This window comes from Nothobranchius furzeri, chromosome 16 (genome assembly GCF_043380555.1).
Source record: "Nothobranchius furzeri strain GRZ-AD chromosome 16, NfurGRZ-RIMD1, whole genome shotgun sequence".
NCBI lineage: Eukaryota > Metazoa > Chordata > Actinopteri > Cyprinodontiformes > Nothobranchiidae > Nothobranchius > Nothobranchius furzeri.
In genome coordinates this window covers 33,972,508-33,998,046 of record NC_091756.1, presented here as the reverse complement: position 1 = coordinate 33,998,046, position 25,539 = coordinate 33,972,508, and the positions used below count along the sequence as shown (strand labels likewise).

General features: G+C 41.3%; 1 protein-coding gene across 2 annotated transcripts; it reads left to right on the top strand.

The window, feature by feature from the left end:
* Positions 1 to 23,494, top strand: LOC107387996 (carnitine O-palmitoyltransferase 1, liver isoform). 2 transcript variants are annotated; one of them, XM_015963307.3, is made up of 19 exons: positions 1 to 160; positions 4,350 to 4,514; positions 8,402 to 8,541; positions 10,207 to 10,375; positions 10,518 to 10,619; positions 13,347 to 13,484; positions 13,659 to 13,736; positions 14,039 to 14,146; positions 14,969 to 15,053; positions 19,465 to 19,660; positions 19,732 to 19,920; positions 20,020 to 20,125; positions 20,206 to 20,322; positions 21,630 to 21,794; positions 21,879 to 22,007; positions 22,100 to 22,255; positions 22,364 to 22,477; positions 22,560 to 22,652; positions 22,745 to 23,494. In XM_015963307.3, the coding sequence occupies exons 2-19, from the start codon at positions 4,374 to 4,376 to the stop codon at positions 22,868 to 22,870; spliced, it is 2,352 nt and encodes a 783-aa protein (XP_015818793.1). In that variant the 5' UTR covers positions 1 to 160; positions 4,350 to 4,373; the 3' UTR covers positions 22,871 to 23,494. The 2 variants fall into 2 exon arrangements, with proteins under 2 accessions (XP_015818793.1, XP_015818792.1); XM_015963306.3 differs by lacking the exon at positions 14,969 to 15,053 and adding an exon at positions 14,452 to 14,539.
* The last annotated feature ends 2,045 nt before the right edge of the window (positions 23,495 to 25,539 follow it).

The window sequence follows — 25,539 nt, the reverse complement described above, 5'->3', positions numbered from 1 at the left end:
CAACTCGTCCGCGCGAGCATCTGTTGTAGAAGAATCGCGAGGAGGAGGAAGATATCGACAGCAATAGTTAACCGGTGGGCGCTCGAGCGACGTCAGAAGTTATTAGTCCATTTCTGCTCCTGAGAGACCTGGATGTTTTTAATATTTTAAACAATAACAGGTGAGCGTAAAATGGTTGCAACAAAAAGAGAGTCGCATCCTCGCCAGAGCGATAGCATGCTTTTTCCAGCTACCGTTTACATAATGGGTTGGGCGCTCGGCTAGTCAGCACTAGCATCAGCTAACCTTTTTCTAGCCCGCTTATAACATCAGCTAGTGTTAAGCTCCGCCAGTTTGTGATTTTATAAAGTTAGCGGACGTTTTAAACGCATGCATGGCGTTTAGATGGTTGCTTTGTCAATGTAAACGAAAACAATGACGAACAATAGCGATTTTACTGCTTTTTCATTTACTGTCGATCCTCAACTTTGGATTGACTTGTCTTAAAAATGTGGGGCCATCATCCTAAAGCGCACTTCTTTTCCCCGAGCCTTTCAACTAAAGTAGTATAGATAACTAAACAGTAAATGCCTTGGCCTTCCAGTTTTTCCATTAGCTAGTTCCTAATATAAGTAAACTGATGGTGAAAATTGGGATCCCGTTACTGACCCGCCTTTTACACATAAAACACAACCCTGCAGTAGTATTAATCAAATGTTTGCTGACTTTTACCTCAGTCTGTAAGTCGTGTTCAGCAGAAGATCACCTGGAGTTTTTATTTGCATTTAACCATTAATACGTACGTGCCCCCATCAGTATTCCATAGATAGAGCCCCAGGAGGGTTGAGCAGAGTTATGTGGGATAAGATAAGACCATTTCATAACTGCCAGGAACCTATTAGTATTGTTAGGAAACGTTTTGTAACTGAGCCTTCGTGAAAAAGTTTTGGAGTAATTCAATTTATTTGACGTCTGTCTGGAAACCAGAAGTAATTTGGTTAATTCGTGCTTTCCTGGAGGCCAGATGGTCAACTAAACTCCAGTGGGATTTTTATATCTTAATACTTTTTAACATAAATGTCGTGTTTTATAAATGGCAGGCTACTGTTTTTTTAAGTTTAAAGAAAGTTAGAATTTGTGTTTTCTAGTTTTAGTCTTTTATATTCCTAAAAAGACATTTATTTCATTCTTGTTTTAGTAAACGTTGTATTTTTAAAGTTTGCTGCCAGAATGTAGTAAACTAAAATGATCCTGCAGTGTGGGTGTTGGGGTCAGGGGTGTTAAAAACAGTGTTTTTACAGTTGTCTGACCTGAAATGCTAGTCTCAGTTTAGACACAAATTCTTGGTCATTTATTTTGCCTGCATGCTGTGATGATCTGAACGCCCATTGTCCCTGTTTACACCAGACCTGCCCTTATTAATTTCTGCTACTAATCAAATGTCTGAGTGGTTGCGACTGCTGCCATTTGTTATAGCCTACAGAACAAGCTAGTGGTTGAACGTAAATGCAATCACGGGACACTCACCCCTCTTCTTGGGTATCTTCCCTACCAAAACCAGAAACCCACATTGCCATATGAAACAAGATAGCACTAAACACCAGTTGCTGTTTTCTAGCTCCAAATATCTTTTGGTGTCTATGACTTCATGCTGTGTTTTTCCTTTTGGGACTCTGTCCTAAACTTTAAGTGGTAGCAGCTGTTTGTCCTTTGCAGATATTACTGAGCGGCGAACCTCTCACACCAGTGGTGTTGTTTCGCTAAATATCCTGGTGCTTAATGCACGGAGGACCCAGGGAAGTGCAGCAGTTTGGCGAGACAACAACCACATGGTCCAATAGTTGCTTTCAGTCCGACTGCGAAACATGTTAGTGCCAGAGGTTTTTAGACAAATTTGAGAGAACAACTTTATTAATTTTTTAAAATCTTCACAGTAAATTTATTGCTATATCATATTAGAAAGTTTTTAAAAGGCATGAAAAAAATGTTTTAAGCTGATTTGTTTTCCAAATGTGCTATTGCAGCTTTAAAGGTTTGGTTCACTGAAAAACATTATTTAATAATTATTTCTAATTATAATCGTCACTCTGAGTTTTTCATGCAGGCTGAACATGAAAATAGTCTCCTACACCTATTTCCTGCATTAGCTTCAGATAGAAAATAGATGGTGAAACTCTAGGATTTGAAAATCCTGACAGCGTGACATCACACTCACTTAACATTCATGGACTCACCCATCTTGACTCATGACGGCAAAGGCTGTTGTTGGTTTAGTGTACAGGAAACAGCAGAGAACATCTTGACGAGTAGAAGTTAACTCTTAGCATTAGCAACTCCACCACATGGCTAAACTCCTCCAGGCTTGTGTTATTTGTGGAGATAAAACATCAACGTTGCAAAGCAAACAGAGTCAGTAGTAGAGTTGTGTTGCTGTTGGCCAATCAAAATTGAGATGTTCAAACATCAGGAAATAAGACACCAAATCCTGCCATCTGAAGCTCATTTCTGATCTGGCAATCTTCTAGATCCTGAAACAGGACCTCCAGGGCCTTTTCCACCCAGAGCACAACTCACAAGACATGTATTCCTACTAGAAACCACTGCAAATGTATTGATTAAAAAAGTGAACGACTCCTTTAAATACATAAAAATCTGCAGCATGTCCAGTGTTGCAATAATGTTTCACCAAGATCTTGCATTGATGATGGTAGAGTCTGACTGCTGCACAAAGTCTTCTCCAGCACATCCTAAAGATTCTCAGTGGGGTTAAGGTCTGGACTCTGTGGTGGCCAATCCATGGGTGAAAATGATGTCTCATGCTCCCTGAACCACACTTTCACTGTTTAAGCCCGATGAATCCTGGTATTGTTTCCTTGGAATATGCCCATGCCATCAGGGAAGATGGAATAACCCGGTCATTCAGTATATTCAGGTAGCCAGCTGACCTCATTCTTGGAGCACATCCTGTTGCTGAACCTAGACCTGACCAACTGCAGCAATCCCAGATCATAGCACTGCCCCCACAGGCTTATGCAGTAGGCACTAGGCCCGATGGGTGCATCACTTCATCTGCCTCTCTACCCTGATGCACCATCACTCTGGAACAGGGTCCATCTGGACTCATCAGACCCGTTTTTAATAATGCGTTGGACAGTTCTTAACCCAGTTTTAGTCGTTTCTGCATCTCCTTAGATGTTTTCTCTGCTTGATGCCAATGATCTGACCCTTCTCATACAGACTAACATCTTTCCCATGACCACTAGATGTGTTTTTCCACGTGGTTGTTGAAGAAATGAGAAGCAACTCATTGCACCAGTTGGGGTTAAATAACTTGTTGCAGCTGAAAGAGAATCACCCATGCAGTAATTATCCAATAGGAGTCTCCTACCTATTTGCTTAGTTTAATCCAGGTGGAGACTTTTATTTATTTGGTTGGGTAGTGTAATTGAGAGAAAGAATAAAGCCATTCCAATCTTTTTTTCTGTTATTGATAAGCAAAGAGACTAAACAACCAAGGTTGAAATGAGTTTTTGTTTTCTGTTTTTTTTTTTTTTTTTTTTAAGCAGCTGTTCGAATATAACTGGATTTACCAGATTTGACAAAACCAATCACAATGAGACCTCGGGCAATGGGGGAGTCTCATGTTTGTGTTTGTTGACAGAATAAGAGCAGACACAGCCTCCACACGGTTGTGGTCCAGTGTCAGTGTGACTAAACCTCAGGCCATTATCCATAACCTATTTGTGGAATAAAGAAATCAATCAGCTCTAGTGAGGAGAAGCAGGGATGGCCTTACACAAAACCCCACATTACACCAGCAGATTATTTCATTTTCTACTATTAAATGTATTCTTGTTTGAGTTTTGCTGTATTAGATGTCCCTGGAAAATCCCGAGTTTGTTGTATCATGTGTTTGTAGTTGCCCAAGGTTTACAGTAACCATATCAGGGTTATGTTTACCTCCAGTCACTACAATGAAGTTGTAGTGAAGCCTAAATCTGTCCTTGTCTGTAATTGGCACCAAAATGTTACATCCAAGGCTTTGTCAGAAGTAATGTCTTCTTTCAAATCATTCAGCAAGGATTATCTCATCAGCTACAGATACTGATACAGTGCTGTCAGGGTTAAACTGAAGTTATTAGCATTCCTGCTTGAAATCAATTAGGTTGTTATAGTTAAAAGTAAGGGAATAAAAGATTGTATATAAGTATGAGCCATTGGGAGTGGTTAGTAAATGTTTTGTGAGAATGTAAAATGGTTGGGTCTGAGGTCAGTACTTGTTGTGTGTGAGGTGTGGCTTTGAGGCAGGACATCTGAAATGGCAATAACAAGAAACATTTGTGCCGTGTCCTCCTCCATGTCCACATCAGGTCCCGTCTCAGAGCACAGTCAACATGGCTGAAGCCCACCAGGCTGTGGCCTTTCAGTTCACCGTCACTCCAGAGGGCATCGATCTGCAGTTGTCACACCAGGCTCTCTCTGAGATCTACCTCTCCGGTGTGCGCTCCTGGAAGAAACGCATCATCAGAATCAAAGTGGGTGCTTTGTTTTTATCTGTTGCTGCTTAAAGGGATGTTGCAACCAAAATTGACATTTTGTCTGTTGACATATTGACTTTCATAAGTGGGGAAAAACTATTTTTAATCAGCCCAGTCATTCTCTTGACCCGGCTGTATTCCTTTTGCATTAGCTTAGCATAAAATACAGTCAGTAAATGGATTAAGTATGCTCTGATCCGATCACGTGATCTAAAATCAGGCCCGATCATGTGATTTTAAAGGGATTGGGAGAAATAAATCAAATTTAACCTTTTAAAACCACAAACGTGACTTTTTAAATTCATCCTGAGATAGAGATTTTCAAATGGAATAAGAATGGCTTAAGCCTGATTCACGCTTCTCCATCAGCTCCGCAAGGGACAGACACACACGGATTGACAGAAGTGTTTTGCTCTCATACTTCTCCGTTTCCTGGAGTGTTGCAAAGCAATTCCCCGCCAGGACAACAGAGGGCGTAGTGCTGTTCTGTGGTATCCTGTCATGTATCCGGTCCAAAATAGTGTGTTTATATTGTGTTTTTTGTGTATAAGACTTTTTAACACAGACAAATTTGTCTCTCATTCTCCTCCACCTCTTCATGGTCTCGCTACCTCTCAACCCACGTTTCCTGTCATTTCCGTCCACAAATAAAATGCTTGCTGTGTATCTTTTCACTCATCCAGTCACGGGGGAATTAAACGTTCATGTTTTTAGAGTTTATTTGCAAGATATTCTTCAAGCTTCTCCGTGTCTGCTGCTGGTTATTCTCGGTTCTCTTTATGTTTTTGAGGGCACAATGGCAGCGGTGTAGACTACAGCGGTGCCCTGACCAATCACAAGCTTGCGTTCTCCGTCTCGTTCGATGGATGTTTAAAAAAGTGGGCTCGACTCCGTACGTGCGTGCCTGCCAGGGCCCTACGCAAGGACGGATAATGGCGTTGCGTGTCTCCGCACTGAAGCAGACGGAGAAGCATGAATCAGCCTTTAGTTTTAATTTCAATAAGTTCCTGTACTATTATATATATATTATATATTATTGTTTCTTACTAAAAAAGAGAAATTACCAACAGACTGCAAAACGTTAGGGTAGGGCTGGGCGATGTGGCCTAAAATCAATATCACGATATATTGAGAATTTCACCTCGATAACGATAAATGGACGATAACTACAGGTATGCACAGAGACAAAAGTTGTCCACTAGGTGGGACTGTAACGAGTATTACGTTGAGTCACATTTTTACGTGACTCAAGGTGGTACAGCTTCTTTGATGGACATGAACGTTTCCATTGGAAAAAAATGAAAAGGAAAATGAGTGTGTTGGAAACTTTCCAACCTACACACACCTTTTCATTTTTTATTATCAAATTTATCGGCATGGGGAAAATTATTTCGATAAGAGTCAGAAATTTCGATAACAATATATTTTCGATTTACTGCCCAGCCCTACGTTAGGGTTTATAGTTCTCCTATAGATGTTATGCAGGGAGAAGTTAGCCTGTCGGCCGAGTCTCCGCCTGCCTGATCCATCACAGGAACATGCATCACTCGCAGCTACATATTGGGGGGGGGGGGGGGGGGTAAACAACTTGAAATAAGAACAATGCTGCTACTATTAAATATATTCATGATATAAACACGTTTTTTAATCAGTGTACTTCCTAACAAGTGAAAGTTAAAGAACAACTTGGATGTGTTTTCCTATATTAATGAATCGCTGAAAATGATTTCCTTTTTTCTTATTTAAATGCTTTCCTGAAAAGTATTGGATCGGGACTCGGTGTCTGCAGATACTCTAAATCAAATGACTCCGAATTAAATGAGATCGGAAGCAAAAAAAAACCCTGATCATCACTAGAATGGATCCAACTAGCATTGTGAGTAAAAAGTTCTTAAAGTCACTCAGTAGTGATCCCAATTCTGCTTGGTGACCTAAATAATCAGACTGACTGCTAGTGAAAATAATTGGTAACAAAGGAATCAAAGGCCCTATTTTAGACTTGGAACTACTTTTGGATGAAGCACAGCTGTAAGCCTCCCATGGCAGCCCCAAAAGCACCTGTTTCTGTAAACACAGATGCACACGCTGTTAGCGAACCGGCATAAAACGTGTGCCCCCACGCGTAATCCAGCTTTTTTTCTTTTGAAGATTTCTGATAAATGTGTTAAACAGCAACACCTCCATTTCATTTTCTAAATATTATTAGTTCAACTTCTGCATGTGTGGGAGGAGTCAGTGCTCCGTTTTGTGCACACAAACACAAACACTTACAGAGCTGCTCTGTGGATCTGCTTTTCTTGTTTCCTAATAATGCAGGAGTAACACATGGGACCTCTACAGAGCTGTTTGAGGAGTGTCCCAACTTTTTTACGGTGTAAAGGCATTTATTTAGCCTAATTACTACTGTCCGTGCGCTGCAGATGGAATGATTTCCATGTTTCACAGCTGCAGGGGGAACGTGGGTCATTTAAAGTGATTTATTTTGGATTACCAGACAAAAGGTCCAGGTATTTGGTAAAGCTTTGTTTTTTATTGACCAATCAGTTAGGTCTCCATTCCTGCAGGAGGCTGCAAGTTGAACTTGGCGCAGCAATTCTGTGCATAAATAAAATAAATATTGCATCTGTCAGCTTAAAAACCTTTCATGCAACACACACATACACACACAATGGTAACAAGAGAAAAAAAAGACACATTGCATTTTGCGCAGAAGAGATTTGAGCTTGTGTGTGTGTGTGTTTTATGCTCGTTCGCTAACAACATGTGTCAGGTGTCTTTGGGGCTACCTTGCACCTTGCAGCTGTGCTTTCTCATAAAGTAGTCCCAAATCTAAAATGGCACCTGTGACTCCTTTATGTTACTAATTATTTTCACTTGCAGTCAGTCTGATTATTTAGCAGAAATGGGATCACTACTGGGTGATTTTAAGGACATTTTAACTCACAATGCTAGTTGGAGCCATTCAATTATTGTGTTCTATGATAAGCTAAAGCGAACGGAATACAGCCGGCTCAGGAATATCATCGGGCTGGTTAAAAATATATTTTCTACTTATCTAACGCTGGGAAATATGTCAACAGACACATTTTTAATTTTGGATGGAATATCCCTTTAAAGCTGTTATAGCAAACTCACAGAACAAGCTAGGTTTTGAACGCAAACGCGGTCACAGAACACTTATTGTAAACAAACATATTTGGCCCTTTGAAATTTGGAATTTAACTTTGATGTATCTGTGTAGCTCTTATTTGTTAAATCATGTGAGCTGAACTGTGTGGTAGGGCTGGGCGATATGGCCTCAAATCTATATTGCAATATAATCTGAAGCATGTGCGGTAACGATATATATTGCAATATATTTTTTCCTCTGTTTATACATGTCAAAATTACATGCTTTTAAATATTCTCATGTGGCAAATATATGCCACTTGAGGCATATAGGCCTCCTCCTCTGCCCACTCCATGCTTGCAGTCACTGCCATTCTGTTGCCCCAATGTCAGCAGGGGGCACATCTTAGTGACGTCATGTGTTATCGCGGTATTGCGATATAGTCAAAAACTCTTATCATTACCCAATTTTATATCATTTCTACCTTATATCGTTTATATTGCCCACCCCTACTGTGTGGCCAAAAAGTGAAGTAACTTGATTTGAATGGGTCCACGCTTAATAATTCAATCTAGAGAATTGTAACATAAAATTATTATTAATGCATATTTACCCCCTCACTTCCTCATCTCGGGACACTTTAAAAGCATACGTTTATTAATCCAAAGTAAATTCATTTCTAGTAATTATTATGAATAAAAAACAGCTGAAAACTGTTGGAATTCTTTAAGACTGAATAACATTGAAATATGCCATTTTTCTGTCCTGTTAACAGAACAATGTGATCTCAGGTGTATATCCTGCAAGTCCTTCCTCCTGGCTGTTTGTGGTCATAGCGATCCTGGCCACTATGTACACCCGCTCTGATCCCTCCATGGGACTCATAGCTAAGATCCAGGAGCATCTTCCTGTAAGGTAAAGACTGCTACAGATGACACCATTGATGTTCTAGAAAACTGTGTGGACCATTCTGCTGATTAGACAACATTATAAAATTAGTGTTTGTGAAGACATGTTTTAATTTTCTCCAACAAAAAAAAAAACAGCATTGACAGGCTTACCGACATGCTTCTCCTCTAAATTTGCACAAAAAAATAAAATAAAAGAAACTTCTGGAAAACCACAAACTGTGGATTTTTTGTCGACAGTTAAGACATCATCAGTGATGTCAGCAGCAAATACATTTGTAAGTTTTACTGTCTGTTCCTGGAATTTACCAGTTTTTGCTAACTAATAGATTTAAACTTGTAAACATTACCATTTTGTTTACGTAAGGATCAACCCTAACTACATTTGAAGGTTTTGCAGAAATAAATCCAGTGTGATTTCATCTCTAAGAGAGTTTAATTTAACTCTGTTTCAGATAACATTTGGTCTCATTTGAAAATAGAGTAAATTTTAACGAATATAAATTCTGACAAATTTAATAGCAGTGTTATTTCCTATTTGTCCAGTGTTAAAGCTTGCTTCTCCACAGTGTTAATTTAAAGATGTAGTTCATCTAGATATATCAATCAAAAAGAAACTGTGCCAGCATTTATTGTCAATGATAAGATAACTACCAATCCCAAATGCAAAAACAATTGCGACATTGAAATCCACTGTCCATATTCACAGTACTGTGGTAATGAAATGCCTTGCATCAGCATTGACAGCAGTACTGAGCAGCAGAACACCTACTGGTTCAAAAAGATCACACCTAAAACGCCGCTCAGCAAACTGGGAAATTAAATTAACTCTCTGTAGGGTAGACATTAACATTGCATGTCTGCAGAATTTAACTCTGCTGTTTGAACTGGTTTACTCTTCAAATAGTTGTAAAAACTATATTAACACTCAATTTTTTACTGAGTGGTTCAAACCAAACTCGCATCAAATATTTTCTGGCCTCAAATCAGCCAAATAGAGTATCAGGATTAGAGGCCGACCAATATGTTTTTTTTAAGATCGATACCGATTTTTAACTAATGTTGTTGATGGCCCATACATGATGGCCATGATGCTGATTATTTTTTGTAATTAAATACATTTGAAAGCTATGTTTACCTTCAGTTTTTCTCCTTGCATTAATAAAGTAGAACAAGAACACCTCTCGAGATAAAAACCACAAGTCGCTTCACAGCCACATAAAAAATAAAAATAGTCTAAAAAAGATATTAATGGGAGAAAGAATAGTTTGAAATGCTTTATGATATGATTATATATTTTAATATATTGTTTATGATATGATTATATATTATACTATATTGTTTATGATATAATTGTATATTATAATATATTGTTTATGATATGATTATATATTATAATATATTGTTTATGATATGATTATATATTATAATATATTGTGATTATTATGTTGAACCTTGATTTAAAGAAAATTGTGAACCTAACTGAAATAACAATTTCTCCTAGAAAAATCTCTAGTCCATCTTTACCAAAAATCATTCAGGTCTAGTGGGCGGTAAAAACTGCTGCCACCTAGCAGTCGGAGTTTTTATTGCACCACACAAAAAGAAGTACAGTGAGCTGCATTTATCTTTTTGTTTTTGTCCCTTTAATAACTTCCTGCTTCGTCTCCAGCCAGATGAGCACACAGTGCCAGGCGGTGGTGTCGGCGGTGCTCTTCAGCACCATGCTGTGGCTGATGCTCATCTTCACCATGCGTCTGTGCCTCAAGCAGCTCCTCTCCTACCATCGTTGGATGTTTGAGCAGCACGGGAAGATGTCCACCACCACCAAGATCTGGGTGGTCAGTGCTTTTTCTCATTGTCTAATACACTTTAATAAACCAGTATATTTTTTATTTTTTACTTTCCTTAAACGTGTGATGTTTTTAAGCACCAACCACAACTCCCATGGCTGTTTCTGCTGTGCTTGTGTGTCTCTGCCAGGCGCTGGTGCGGATCTTTTCTGGCAGAAAGCCTCTGCTCTACAGCTACCAGGGTTCTCTGCCAAACCTTCCTGTTCCTGCCATAAAGGACACAGTCAAGAGGGTGAGATGAGCCCAACACCATGAGTACAATAAACAAATACCAGTAAATTAATCTGTGGGTACCGGTGACGCGCGACCCGCACAAACACATTTCGTCTAGCGGTCTCCTGTGTAGACCTCCGGACCGCTCTATATCCGCTCGTACGATCTGAACCGAGTGAGCCCGATGGGTCAGGTCAGATTTGGGTTGGACACCAGAGACAAATAGAGAGACTGGCCGTACAATATGCGGAGATGAGGACGCACCTCAAACCAGACTCATTGGAAGCATTGTCATTCATCCTTGGTGATAAACGCTAAAATGTAGGCTGTGTTGTGTCTGACGAGCTGGTTTTGGGTAGAAAGCTGTCGGGTCTAGTGGTGCACAATATATCAGCATCAATATCGGTATCAGCCGATGTTAGTCAGTTTTTAACATATCAGTATCGGGCCGATAAATAAAACTCTGAGGAGATGAGAGCTGAGCCGTCAAAAATAAATAGTAATATTGTTTTACTGTGTCAGCCTGTAGAAGATGTTGCTAAACTTTATTCTGTTTCATGGATCAGGGTGACTTGAATTTATGTTAAATCCAACTTTAAGAAAATTGGGAGGAAACTTTAGTCGTCTTTTGAGTTAGATGTTCTCTTCTTGTTTGCTTGTTTCTTCTCCTCAGAGACGCATCGGACTTAAGAAGATAATAAAAGTCAAAATATCCCCAAAGGAAGGGCTAGTTAGCTGGTTAGTGAAGGGGAGGTAGCTATCATTAAATCCTAATTCAGCCCGCAGCATCCTGCTGCTGTTATAGCAAATATAAAATGAACATCCAACAAGTTTAAGATTCTCCATGGTTTTAGTGTTTTCAGCAGCAGAGCCGGGTTCGTGCTTCATCACATTTCAGATGAGACCATTGGGTTCAAACAAAATAACAAACCAGGCCCAACATGTCATGTCATTTATTGATATTGATCTTAATTCATTGATTTAGTTTAAAAAATTCAATTTTTAAGTTGTTAATTTAAAAACAATCATTTAAATATAATTAAATAACCTGATAAAAATCACTAGAATGCAGGAAATGACATCTACTAATTATAACATGTTTCAGTGGGAGACCCCCAGACCAACACCCCATCACCTGATATCCTCTCCGTCTGTCTCCGTCCTCAGAGCTGAGGACAAGACTGGGACATGTGGTTAAACGTGTCTCAGTCTTTGTCTCTTCTCAGAGGAGCTGAGGGTAAACAAAGGCTTTGCTGCTCTGAGTTAAAACAAGAATCCCAACTTGATCTAGAATCAGGTGTGTCTGAGCAGGGACACGTAGAAAACATGCAGCCACTGTGGCCTTCAAGGACCAGGTCTGCTCCCTCTGTTATACTATATACATATATATATATATATATATATATATATATATATATATATATGTATGTATATATATATATATATATATATATATATATATATATATATATATATATATATATATATATATATATATATATATGTATATATATATATATATATATATATATGTATATATATATATATATATATATATATATATATATGTATATATATATATATATATATGTATATATATATATTATATATACTGTATATATATCCATGTATATATACTGTATATATATATATATATATATATACAGTATATATATATATATACATATATATATATATATATATATATATATATAGTAATCCCTCGCTACTTCGCGGTTCGTTCATCGCAGATTCGCTGCTTCGCGGATTTTTTTGTTTGGAGCATTTTTCAGGGGGAATTCGCAGATTCGCGGTATTTTTCACTGATTCGCGGTATTTTTCTATGCGAAATATCAATAAATTCTTGTTTTTTCATCAATTTCATCATAAAATGCACTTTTTGTAATAAAACTAAAAAAACCAAGTAAAAAAAATTTTTTTCTTGAGTTTTACCCACAAAAAGAGAATGTGATCATACGATAATTCAATATAGTACTGTATGTCAGACAGGGCGGCTGGATTCGGGAGTTGAGCTTGTAGGGAGCGTGGTTTCACAGAAGCGGAAGTGAGAGCGTCGGTGAAACGCCGGCTGATCTAGGAAACCCCCGAGCGTTCGAGTGTCAACGAAGTGACACGGAAATGCCGGGCTTTCCAGAAGTAAGTAAGATAACTTGCTATGAGCTGATAGTTCGTTGGATTGATCGGTAGGTTGGAAACTCTGATCATGAATCTGAAGAAACGATGACTGAGAGGTGAGTTGGAAAGGCGACTTCCGTTTATAGCCGCGGTTTGTGACGTAGGTGCGATGTGGAGGGAATCCCCGCGAGGGGCATGCTGGGAGTCCCTACTTCGCGGATTTTCACCTATCGCGGCCAGGTCTGGAACGCATCTACCGCGATAAACGAGGGATTACTGTATACATATTTCATCTAATGCTTAATTAGAAAATGCTTAAATACTTTATTATACATGCTAATTTATTAAATAACTCTGGTTGATTTATTTCCTTCCACGAAGTCCACCAGGTTGTCCAAAATTACTGGCACTTTCATTTGCTGCAGGTTTACTTGTAGGGGAGGGTGTGTGTGTGTGTGTGTGTTTGCAGCTACTTTCCCCAATGCAGAGTCGCCGAGATTGTGTGTGTGCACGCGGGGGTGGGCGGGTCTTCACCTTTTTCACCCTTGACCCATTTTCATGTCTGTAAATCATCTCTTGCTTTGTTGCTTTGCCCTTTTTGTGTCTGCAGTATTTAGAGTCCGTGCGTCCACTGATGAATGATGCAGAGTACAAGCGGATGACCAATCTGGCCACAGAGTTTGAGAGCAGCCTCGGTAATCGCCTGCAGTGGTACCTCAAACTCAAATCTCTCTGGGCCTCAAACTACGTAAGTGACTGTCCACAGAGCTCTGGTTAGTAGAGGACTCCCAAATTCAAAAGTAAATAAGAAATCCCATTAACAATGTATAGAGTTTCAAGGTTTTGTAACTTTAATTATTCATCCTGTCTGAATATTAAATTCCCAGCTGGCTGAATTCTCACAACAGCGTTTGTGTTTCAGGTTAGCGACTGGTGGGAGGAGTATGTCTACTTACGTGGACGAGGCCCCATCATGGTCAACAGTAACTATTATGGAATGGTACGGGGCTTTAGTCATCAGTGAGAAGTCAAGATACACTGCCGAATGTTAATTTAAGAAATCTTGACATCAGGTTGTTGTTGGGCAAATTCTGTGTGCTCTAGATTAACAGATTGTTTAATATAATGTATTTTAATTTGTATTATATATATGTTTATTTATATTGTTATGTAGCTTTTAAACCTTAGCTTTCCTGCTCTGGTGTAGTATCAGGGTTTCAGCAGCTCCCAGGCCTCTCAGATATTCCTGTGGACTGTTTTGATTGGTTGATGACTCAGGCACACCTCCTGGTCTTTTTCCAGGACTTCCTGTATGTGACTCCAACTCCGATCCAAGCGGCCAGAGCCGGAAACTGCATTCATGCGTTCTTCCTCTACCGCCGCAAACTCAACAAGGAGGAGCTCAAGCCTGTAAGTTTATCCTAGCGTGTGTGTGTGTGTGTGTGTGTGTGTGTGTGTGTGTGTGTGTGTGTGTGTGTGTTTACAGCAGATCACATGTGGGTTTATGTGAAGTCATCTCCCTTGGATTCCCGTTCCATGCTCATCTCTCATTTTTCTTTTGTACTCTACTTTTGCTTGCTTAATTATTTCCCTCCTTTTTCCACCTGACCCCTTAAAATCTTTCTTTATTTTGCTCAAATCTCCATTTCCTCCACTCACTCCTCTTTTTTCCCCGCCTGCACCATCGCCTTGGCCTTTTCCTCTCCATTTCCCAGAGTCGCATCCCAGGCACTGTCATTCCTCTGTGTGCTGCTCAGTGTGAGAGGATTTTCAACACGGCACGCATTCCTGGAGAGGAGACGGGTAAAGAGACTTGATTTGTGCACACATGTAGAAACACTGAGTGCTGATGTATGATTCATGATCCCCCCCCCCCCCCCCCCCCCCCAAAAAAAAGAAAAAACGCTCTAGTTTGCGCTTCTTTGGTGACCACTGAAGGTGTCCTGACCCTCCTGAGTTAGTGTGTAACAGAACAGGGTGTGTGTGGTTCCATCCAGACGTGTGATTCACTGAGTCACAATGTGTCCTCTCTCATCTGTCTCCTCTTCCTCACTGGTCTTGTTTCGGGTCTACCCAGGGTTCTGACAAAGTTCTGTCTGTAACTAATGCCAGTTCTCTTCTTCTCTTCATTTCATCTCATCTTCCCCTTTTAATTCATCCCTACCCGTTTGTTTTTAACACCCCTCTTCGTTCCCATCCTTTGCATCGGCCCGTCTTTTCCCGTCTGCTCAGTGGTTGCTGAGATCCGCAGTCCCTTGCTGTTCCTATCAGTTTGAACGGACGTTTGATTCTTGTCGAATCCCAGGAACACTAACAGGTAGTTTTTATCTTCTTACATAAGTGTCGCACTTCTAAATGCCAAAGCAATCTGATAGAAAATGTTCTAACGTCAGTCCGTCCCTGTCCATCATGTTGAGAAACTTAACCCTGTGAGTCATTCAAATCAGTGCAAAACCACTTCATTGCTTCAGGGGATTGTAGCTCTAAAATCTGTGTTTAATTCTCAAAGTAATAGTTTATTTTTGTTTTTCTTATTTGAATTTATTGAATTCAGTTGTAGCAAGTATTGCCACACTGATGTGATCGGAAGCCTTTAGCTTTGTAGTTATTTTTGGGTTGATTTACCAAATGGTCCACATAGCATGCGTTCTTTTGAGTTGTGACAGAATCCCAGGATTTTCACTCATTTAAATGGGTTTCTTTTTCCTGGTGGTTGGTGATAAAATCAGGTCCCGTTTAAGGAGTCTGAATTGTTAAAAACTACCACTTTTCTCCACTTTTAATGTAAAAAAAAATAATAGTCAAATAACCCTTTTAAATTTGTTATTTGTATGTTTAAAGGGTCTTTAGGGAGTTTTGAATTTTTATGCTCGCCATTGCCCCCTCTGGCCAAAAGCGTAACGGCAGCTTCAATAAGAGGCTCGTGCACGAGGCGCGCATGCTGTACGTGCACACTCCTTTACAAAAATAACAGCTGAGACGAAGCTCTGAGAGCTGATAGTCCCTTGTGTGTGTATGTGTGTGTGTGTGTGTGTGTGTGTGTGTGTGTGGCCCGGAGGACAGGAGAACACGCAGCTAATTGGTTCTGTACTTTTCTCTTCAGCAAAGGTTTAAGATGGGTCAGTTCACCTGCGTGCTCAGATCATTCCATTCCCTTGCTTGAAAAATCGTTCCAAAATGAAAGTTGAACCCACGTCTTTTTTATCTGTGAATTTAATGCCGTTCAGCGAGTCTCAAATAAAAATTTGGGCATCTTACTGTAAAAAAATATATCATTATTGTCTCGTCTCGTCTCGTCTTCCTCCGCTTATCCGGGTCCGGGTCGCGGGGGCAGCATCCCAACTAGGGAGCTCCAGGCCGTCCTCTCCCCGGCCTTGTCCACCAGCTCCTCCGGCAGGACCCCAAGGCGTTCCCGGACCAGATTGGAGATGTAACTTCTCCAACGTGTCCTGGGTCGACCCGGGGGCCTTCTGCCGGCAGGACATGCCCGAAACACCTCCCCGGGGAGGCGTCCAGGAGGCATCCTGACCAGATGCCCAAACCACCTCAACTGGCTCCTTTCGATCCGGAGGAGCAGCGGTTCTACTCCGAGTCCCTCCCGAATGTCCGAGCTCCTCACCCTATCTCTAAGGCTGAGCCCGGCCACCCTACGGAGGAAACTCATTTCGGCCGCTTGTATCCGCGATCTCGTTCTTTCGGTCATTACCCAAAGCTCATGACCATAGGTGAGGATTGGGACGTAGATCGACCGGTAAATCGAGAGCCTGGCTTTCTGGCTCAGCTCCCTCTTCCCCACGACAGATCGGCTCAGCGTCCGCATCACTGCAGACGCCGAACCAATCCGCCTGTCGATCTCCCGATCCCTCCTACCCTCACTCTTGAACAAGACCCCGAGATACTTAAACTCCTCCACTTGAGGTAGGACCTCTCCCCCGACCCGGAGTTGGCAAGACACCCTTTTCCGGTCGAGAACCATGGTCTCAGATTTGGAGGTGCTGATCCTCATCCCAGCCGCTTCACATTCGGCCGCGAACCTACCCAGCAAGAGCTGAAGGTCAGAGCTGGATGAAGCTAGGAGGACCACATCATCCGCAAAAAGCAGAGACGAGATTCTCCTGCCACCAAACTCGACACACTCCACACCACGGCTGCGTCTAGAAATTCTGTCCATAAAAGTGATGAACAGAACCGGTGACAAAGGGCAGCCCTGGCGGAGTCCAACCCTCACTGGGAACAGGTCCGACTTACTACCGGCTATGCGGACCAAACTCACGCTCCTCTGGTAAAGGGACTGAATGGCCCTTAACAGAAAGCCGCCCACGCCATACTCCTGGAGCGTCCCCCACAGGGTGCCCCTGGGGACACGGTCATAAGCCTTCTCCAAATCCACAAAGCACATGTGGATTGGTTGGGCAAACTCCCATGCCCCCATTATTGTAAAAATGAAATTCTGAAATAACCATGTTCATGTTGAGAATCAAACCCAGGTCTTCTGCAGGAAAGCCCTAAACTTTACTAGGCGAGCTAAATCGCCAGTGGCGTCTCCTGCATCTGTAACATTTATATGCTTGATCACAGCTGAAACAACGTTCAAAGAACGGTTCGGAGGGCGATGCCTGAGCGTGAACGCGCATGAAGCAGCCTGCTCGACCCGAGCAGCTCTCTTTTTCTGCGATTTTACAGAAAAACAGGCAATCACAGTAAAAATGCCAGGGCTCATTCTGCAGGACCAGGGCATTGCAGGAGAATGTATGAAGAAGAAATTTATTATTTCTATACGTTTTGGCTGTCAAACTTCCATAATGCCCCTTTAAGTCTTTAAAAGCTTTTTTCAGTGACAACTTCTAGCCAACATCAGTTCCATCCTATCAAGGAACTGTTACAAAGGCATCATGGTGTCCACATTGGACCATTCTAACACGCTTTATGCAGGTCCTCACTCTCAAGGCTGCAGCTTGTACAAACTCCGCCTCTACTTTCTTCTTGCGGAGCTAAAAAATGGGAGCATGGGACTCCGCTCCTTAAAGTGGCTTCCAGGAAAATACAGCATTTTCTTTTAAGATTCTGTTTTTTGTTTCTCAGTCTGTCTGAATCATCGTCACCCTGATTAGCCTCACTTTTGTCACAGTAATAACCCGTAAAACTGCTTTGCTCCAAAACACCTATTAGTGAGACAAACCGCAGCTGTAGCGAAAGATTTAGCTCTGCAGGCCGGACTAGCCATGCTCCACTGTAGCCTCAGCGGATCCACTGCTGGCAAGGCAGCTTTATTTGTATAGCACATTTCACACACAGAGGCAGTTCAAGACGTAGAATTGTTGATCACGATTTGATTCGATCTGATATATCGGGTCAGCGAACTCTTCTTTTTTTGCTGTTCCCTTAATTACATGACTATGTTGTTGTGTAGTTTACACTATTAACGTTCAACAACAAATTACTGAAATATTGGCAACTTAAAACGACTTTATGGCTCAATCCTTCTCTCAGAATTATGCTTTTCACAAACATGCTATCAGGCAGAATCAGCAAACAGATCCAGGACAGCCAACAGGACAAGTAACAAGTGTTAATAACTGCATCAGTGGACTGCTACTGGAACACGAACCTAGAGTATTATTAAAAATAGCACATTAAGAATTCACCCAAAAGCTGTAGCTGCACACACACACACATTTATTTTTTTAATATTTATATTGGCCTCACTCAAGACTCAATCAACAATTTTTTAATGTTCAGTAATGTTCAGAAATATTCAAGCAGATTGTTTAAGCTTGAACATCTTCAGGGTTGACCTTTCATTGAATGTAATGATCATTTGCTCCAAGAAAAGGTCCCTGTCTGGACTACGGATGGCTGCATATGTGGAATATTTATTTGATTATGTGGCACTCTTTGACTTCCATACTTACCACATTTGCCGTTTTTTATGGCTTTTTCTTTTATGTTCGCGCTACGTCTGTCATCATTAGCGGCGTTTTTACCATCCTTTCTACATCCACCATGTTCTGAACGCGGTGAGAAAGCTTCAGAATTGGTGTGTGGAACGTTTTAGCTCCATTAGCTTTACTTTCTTCACGTGAAGCACAGACTCTGATGCTCCGTGCAGCAGCATCGCTCTTTCTGACTGTATGAGTGAATATCTTCATCAGACAGACTTGTATTCTTCTTCTGAATCAGAGTCAGACATTACCAGACAAAGAGAGTCAACAATGACCAGACCTGTCAGCAATTGTAAGTTTTCCCCTATAATATTTGCCCTACGTGTGCTGCGTTTGTTCCCCAATTCAATTCAATTTTATTTATATAGCGCCAAATCACAAGAGTCGTCTCAAGGCACTTCACATAATAAACATTCCAATTCCTCTCGTCCTCTCCTGTAACCGGGATTCCAGCTCATCACCTTGGGCCTTCTTGGCAGGTGGCGAGATGGCACGTTATAAATAGACACTTGCTGGATTAATTGATTTATTGATCTAATTGAAATGTATTCTAAATATTAAAACTCCCATTGAACTATTAATTGTGTTTAAATGATTTCCGTGGCTGTGTGTTATGTTTTTGTTGGTTTGTTTGTTTTTTAACATCCTGTCATTAGATTCATCCATGCATCAACAAACACTATTTTTACTAAGTTACACACTAAGTTGATTCAAATCACAGGTCCTTTAGAGTTAATAACTCTAACTAACCTTGCCACCTTTCCTGTCTTGCTTTTGTGTTCCAAGACACTGTCCAACACTGGCAGGACAGTGACTACATAGTGGTTTACCACAGAGGTCGCTACTTCCGTCTCAGGGTGTACCAGGCGGGCAGACTTCTGTCTCCAAGAGAGATTGAGTTCCAAATTCAAAGGATCCTTGATGATACCACGCCTCCATCCCAAGGAGAGGCCAAACTTGGAGCCCTGACTGCTGGAGACAGGTGAGTTCATGAACCATTAACCTTTACATTTGGATTTGCAAATTGCAAACTGCTGTTTTGTTCTCAAAAAGGATTTCATGGGCGAAAGCCAGGGCCAAGTTCTTCAGCAGTGGAGTCAACAAGCGCTCTCTGGACTGCATTGAGAGGGCGGCTTTCTTTGTGACTCTAGATGACGAAGAGCACAGCATGATGGGAGAAGATTCAGCGGAGTGTTTGGATCGATATGCCAAGTCCTTGCTGCACGGAAAATGTTACGACAGGTACAGCCACAGCAGCCTGATGTGTTTGTGAACATGTTACCATGGCAACTAGGCAAACTGTTTTGTAGCTTTAAGGTATTTATCCTGGTTCCCACTCAGGTGGTTCGATAAGTCCTTCTCCGTAGTTTACTACAAGAATGGAAAGAGTGGTATAAACGCAGAGCACTCGTGGGCCGACGCTCCAGTAGTGGCTCATGTGTGGGAGGTAAGGAACACGTGTGAGAGATTTCAAAGGTCACACAGTGGCTCCAAGGTGATTCCATTGCTGTTGCTGTGTTTTTCCAGTACACACTTGCTGTTGACAGTTTCCAGCTCGGTTACAATGAGGAGGGTCACTGCAAAGGAGAAGTGGACTCATCACTTCCTCGACCACAGAAACTCAGCTGGGAGATTACCCCAGAAGTTAGTGATACGTCCACTCATATTCGTTTCCTTTTTCCTCTAAGAACAACTTTGGCTGTCCAGGAAGTCACTTTTATTTTTGTAATTTCCTAGTTGGGGTCAGATGTGAAACAGCTGATGCAGTGAAGGGTTTTCTCTCTACAAACAGGGTATCAGCAGATCTTTGAAAAGCCCTAAAGCACATTTTCCACAATTAAGGCCATAAAAATCCTTAAAAATTACAAGTCATTCTTGAATCCGTTCCAAAGGTTATACAAACACCACAGACCCAATAACCAAGACTGCTGAACTTATTTTGGAATTAACAGTAAAGAATTTCATAAATTTGTAATTGTTTTGCATTTGTGCGTGTGAGACGGGCATGAGAGGAACCAACATTGGTGTGTGAGGAGAGCATTTTCAGGTACGCTCGTTAGCCACCTTAGGTATTGGGAGCGTTAGCCTTGGGTAAAGCCTATGTGTGCAACACTTCTCTGAGTTCATGGAATGCCAAAAAAAAAGTCCAATATTTGGCTGCATTTTATGACAGTAAACAGCCGCAGGGCTGAACATCTGCTAGCATATTGTTAGATTTGTGACGCTAAATATGGAAATACCAGAATTTAAATAAGCCCTCATGGCTTCAATATATGAGCTGAAGCACGCACAACTGCAACCAAAAAGCAGATCCGAGTCACTTTTGGCAACCCATTTTAACATTTAATCAACAACTGCAACTCTTTCTAATTTCTATTTTACATAGCAACTATATAATTATCCTAGTCCAATTGATCCTAGTCATGACCTTACTAGTCAGTAATGAAATAAATCTCAAGGTAACTAGGCCTAGCTATGGGGAGGTGCAAGTTTAGTGGTACTGCATTGTTTTTGGAAAATACACACACTTTCATTCTCTGCAGAGCAATTATCTATTGAAGGTTGGGACAGAACTTTTTGTCAGGTGGTCACGTCCCTTTTTCGTTCTGAGGACGTTAGGTTTTACGCTTGGACAAAGTGACCTTAAGTCTTAAATTTGGCCTCCGTTAACCTGCAGATACCCTCTTCAAAGAAATGTAGGTATGTGCTTCAGAAGGCGTGTTTGTGAGGATACGAGTGAATAAGAATGTATGAATAACACGTTAAAGGGTAAATTAGATGGTTAGTCTGATGAATCTCACCTGTGCCTGCTTCTGGACAACCTACAGCAACACCTCTGTTGTTATTTACAGACAGACAAATGTGACAGGTCAGTGAGTTTGTGTGGTTCCATTTTTAAAAGTAACGGTTGTGTTTCACTCCCGTTAACCGTCTGGATGCCCTTTTCTCAGTGTGAGGAGCAGATCTCCCAGTCTTTGGCAGTGGCCCAGGCTCTGGCTGATGACGTGGACTTCCATGTTTTCTCCTTCCGGGACTTCGGCAAAGGAAAGATCAAGAAGTGTCGAGTCAGTCCTGATGGTTTTATTCAGATGGCTCTTCAGCTGGCATACTACAGGGTGAGCCTCTGGCTGAGGAACAACAACCTCTTAATTTACTGTTGTAATTATCTGTGATCTGTAGTTATGCGTGCTTCACTCCAGAACCGAGGGACGTTCTGTCTGACATATGAGGCGTCCATGACCCGTTTATTCAGGGAGGGCAGGACTGAGACTGTCCGGTCCTGTACCAACGAGAGCAGTGCCTTTGTCCAAGCACTAGAGGGTGGGGAGGTCAGTATGATAGTATTTACAGTAATACGATTCTCTGATTTTGTCTATCTTTGAATTTATCTCAGGTTTGTCCTTGACTCGTGTCATTCCAGCCGGCTGACGTGTGTCGGCGTTTGTTCCGTGCGGCGTCAGAAAAGCACCAGCATCTTTACCGGATGGCCATGACCGGAGGTGGGATTGACAGACACCTGTTTTGCCTCTATGTGGTTTCCAAATACCTCGGAGTGGACTCGCCCTTCCTGAATGAGGTTTTAGTTTTTTAATTACCTTTTAGTCGCGTTACGTTTTCTATCTAATTCTGTGAATCTGAAGCATGACTAAAGGGTCAGACTGATGTGGTGATGCGCGTGTTTCAGGTGCTGTCTGAGCCGTGGAGGCTGTCCACGAGTCAGACTCCTGTCCAGCAGGTGGAGCTGTTTGACATGGTTAACCACTCAGAGTACATCTCCTGTGGAGGTGGCTTTGGACCAGTCAGTACCTCCCTCACGCTTCCAAACCCAAATGCATTTGAAACGTAGCAACAACTGAGCAGAACGTTCCGTGTCTCTTCAGGTGGCTGACGATGGTTATGGGGTGTCCTACATGTTTCTGGGAGAGAACATCATAAACCTGCACATCTCCTGTAAACACTCGTGTCCTGAAACTGTGAGTTTAATCATGGTTTTTGTTCTTTACTGCAGATTTATTTAGAGTTTCATCCTGATTTATCAGCAACGATCGGTGCGTCTCCTTTTCAGGATGCTCACAAGTTTGGTGGCCAGATCAGAAAGGCTCTGCATGATCTGCTAAAGCTCCTGAGCCCCAACCTGAAGGAGTCCAACAAAACGGACGAGGGTCGGCCCGAGGTCAAGAAAGACAAGTAGAAACGTCGTCAGAGGGAAGGATACTAGAGAGAAAGTGAGACAGTTTTACCACGAAGAGAGAAAAGGTGGATATAGAAGTCACTTACAGTTAGATTCTGTTTAGGAGACGGACCCTTGGATGACACAAACAAGGTTGTGATTTGTAATGATGAGTCTTTTTGTGTCTATTAGATATACAGGGAGAGAACTGGTCAACAGAAGAACTAAAATAGTTTAGTTTTAAAGTCAAACAGTCTAAAAACGTATAACTTTATCAGCTACCTATATGATTGTTTTGTTGTCATGAAGAAAAGGCCAGTATATTTTGCACCACTCAGCATTAGAAAACCACTCCACAGCAGGGACTGGACTAAAGCAGATGCCTCAGCTTGTGCCACTAAGTTTCTGTCGTTAGATTTTTCCGTCGTGAGGTTCTAGAATGAAGTGGAAAGCAGCAGGACTGTGGAGGTAATTTACCTTTCTACCATCCGAGTGAAACATTAATGTAAACGACGGGGCAGGTGTTTAAACGTCTGGAAGTCTGGGACTTCTGTTTGGTAAATCACATTTTTACATACATGATTGTAATGCCGGTTTCCAGATGTGCTGAGATTATTTTCAATTCCATCCTTTTAACAAATTATATTCTCTGTCAGCTAATCTAAGAAAGAACTTTTGGTTTTGGTTTTAATAAGCTGATCAAAGCAAACTGCCATCCTTTGTTTTTAAATGTTTTTGTGTTGAACTTGTGCCCAACAATGCAAGCCTTATTAGTGAAACCACTGTGCAGCTCTTCAGTCAGCAGGGCTGCCGGGTAGAAGCCGTTACATTTGTTGCCAGTGACACCGAGTCCTGTTTCTGCCACTGATTATTACCTTTGGTTTGTTTTCACTACAGAACAAATCACATTCTTTTATTTTACAACTGCCATTGTAATGTTTTTGATGAAATATGAAAAGGGAACATAAAGATATTCTTAAGAAAAAGAAATGCTTGTGTGGTTTTTATGATTTACGTTTAAAGGCAGCGTGTGTGGTGCATTACCACACACGCTGAGATAAACAAACCTAACTCAAGGGATGGACCAGTATGGAGAATCTACACCAAACCAACCCAGATATGTTCTCGTCTCCACCTGGAGCTTAATGCTGATGCAGGTGAGATCAGGATTCGGGGTCTGAGGACGTCCTTTATTCAAGCAGCAAAACCAGAAATGTAACATGTCTGAACTCACTAAACACTAGCTACAACACATCTTTTATGTGGGCGTTTTTACTTCCTGATTCATAATTATCAAGGTAATCACAAATTATATTTGTGTTTAAATGTTATGTGAACAACTGAAACCAGAATCATTCATTTGTAAAGTAAACCTCAAACTGAAACGGTTTAAATCACGACACCCAGAGGTTCTGATGATTGTTCTATTGTCTCTCTTTTAAGGGATTTCAAATGAAAATGACATTTTAAAACATCCCGAAGGACTTTCTAAGCATGACCCGGTGGTCAACTATGAGAAGAAAGTTCTAAAACTTAATGTGACTCGTTACCTCCACCATCACCTCGGTCCCCTGGGTATAAAGCATCCCTCGTGAGCATCCTGGTACCAGACACCCATAGGACGCCCTCGTGTTATAGCACCAGCTGTCGTGTCTTAATTCAGCAGTGAGGTCAGTTCCAAAGCCTCCCCTCATTATCTGTCCTCCCCGAGTTCAGCTCATGACTCCCAAAGCCACTGATCCACATCCAATCCCTGTCCATCTTCTCTAAACCACGGCCTGCACACACACACACACACACACTATTGATCTAACTTTGGGAGGACAAACATTAGTCAGACTAACTTTACGTCTTAATTAACTCTAGCTCTGCTAAAAGCCTCAACATCACAGATGATTTGACCAGATCTGTGTGCAGCAAAACAGCTAACAGCCTAGTTAAAGCGTCTTCGCTCTCTGGCCGCTGCTCTTCCTCATTGTCGGTGAACATCATCAGCAGTCCAGGTACGCTCCTTCATTTCTTCCACCTAAGCTAAAGGTAGCTCCTCTTCTAGTGTGGAAATATTTGAAATAAGCACAACGTAATTGGTAATTATATGTTGGAGCCACTAATGCATACAAAGTAAAAGGCACTTACATGCATGTTACTATTACTAAGAAAAAAACTACAAAGAACTTTGAAATTCGCTTACTGAACTTGTATTTCTGAGTTGTATATACTTACGCTGTAGTAAACAGCAAATTTCTAAGTACTTTGTACTTTTTTGTCCTTTTCAGTTTGCATGTTTTTCAAGTAAGGTTAACCAATCAGATTTTACAGTGTAGTTATTTTTTTATCATGCTGTACAGTCAGTAAGCTAAGAAACACTTCATGGTTATGCATGGAGGAACAAGAACACAACATTCCAAGAAAAACACCTGCTACACAGTAAAACATGGTGGTGGTTTCATCATGCTGTGGGGCTGTGGTCAGTGCGGGGACTGGGAATCTTGTTAAAGCTGAGGGACGCATGGATTCCTCTCAATATCAGCGTGTTCTGGAGACCAGTGTCCAGGAATCAGTGACAAAGCTGAAGCTGTACCAGGATGGATCTGTCACCAAGACAACGACCCTAAACACTACTCAACATCTAAGACCTTCATGCAGAGGAAGTAGAACATTCTGGAATGGCCATCTCAGTCCCCAGACCT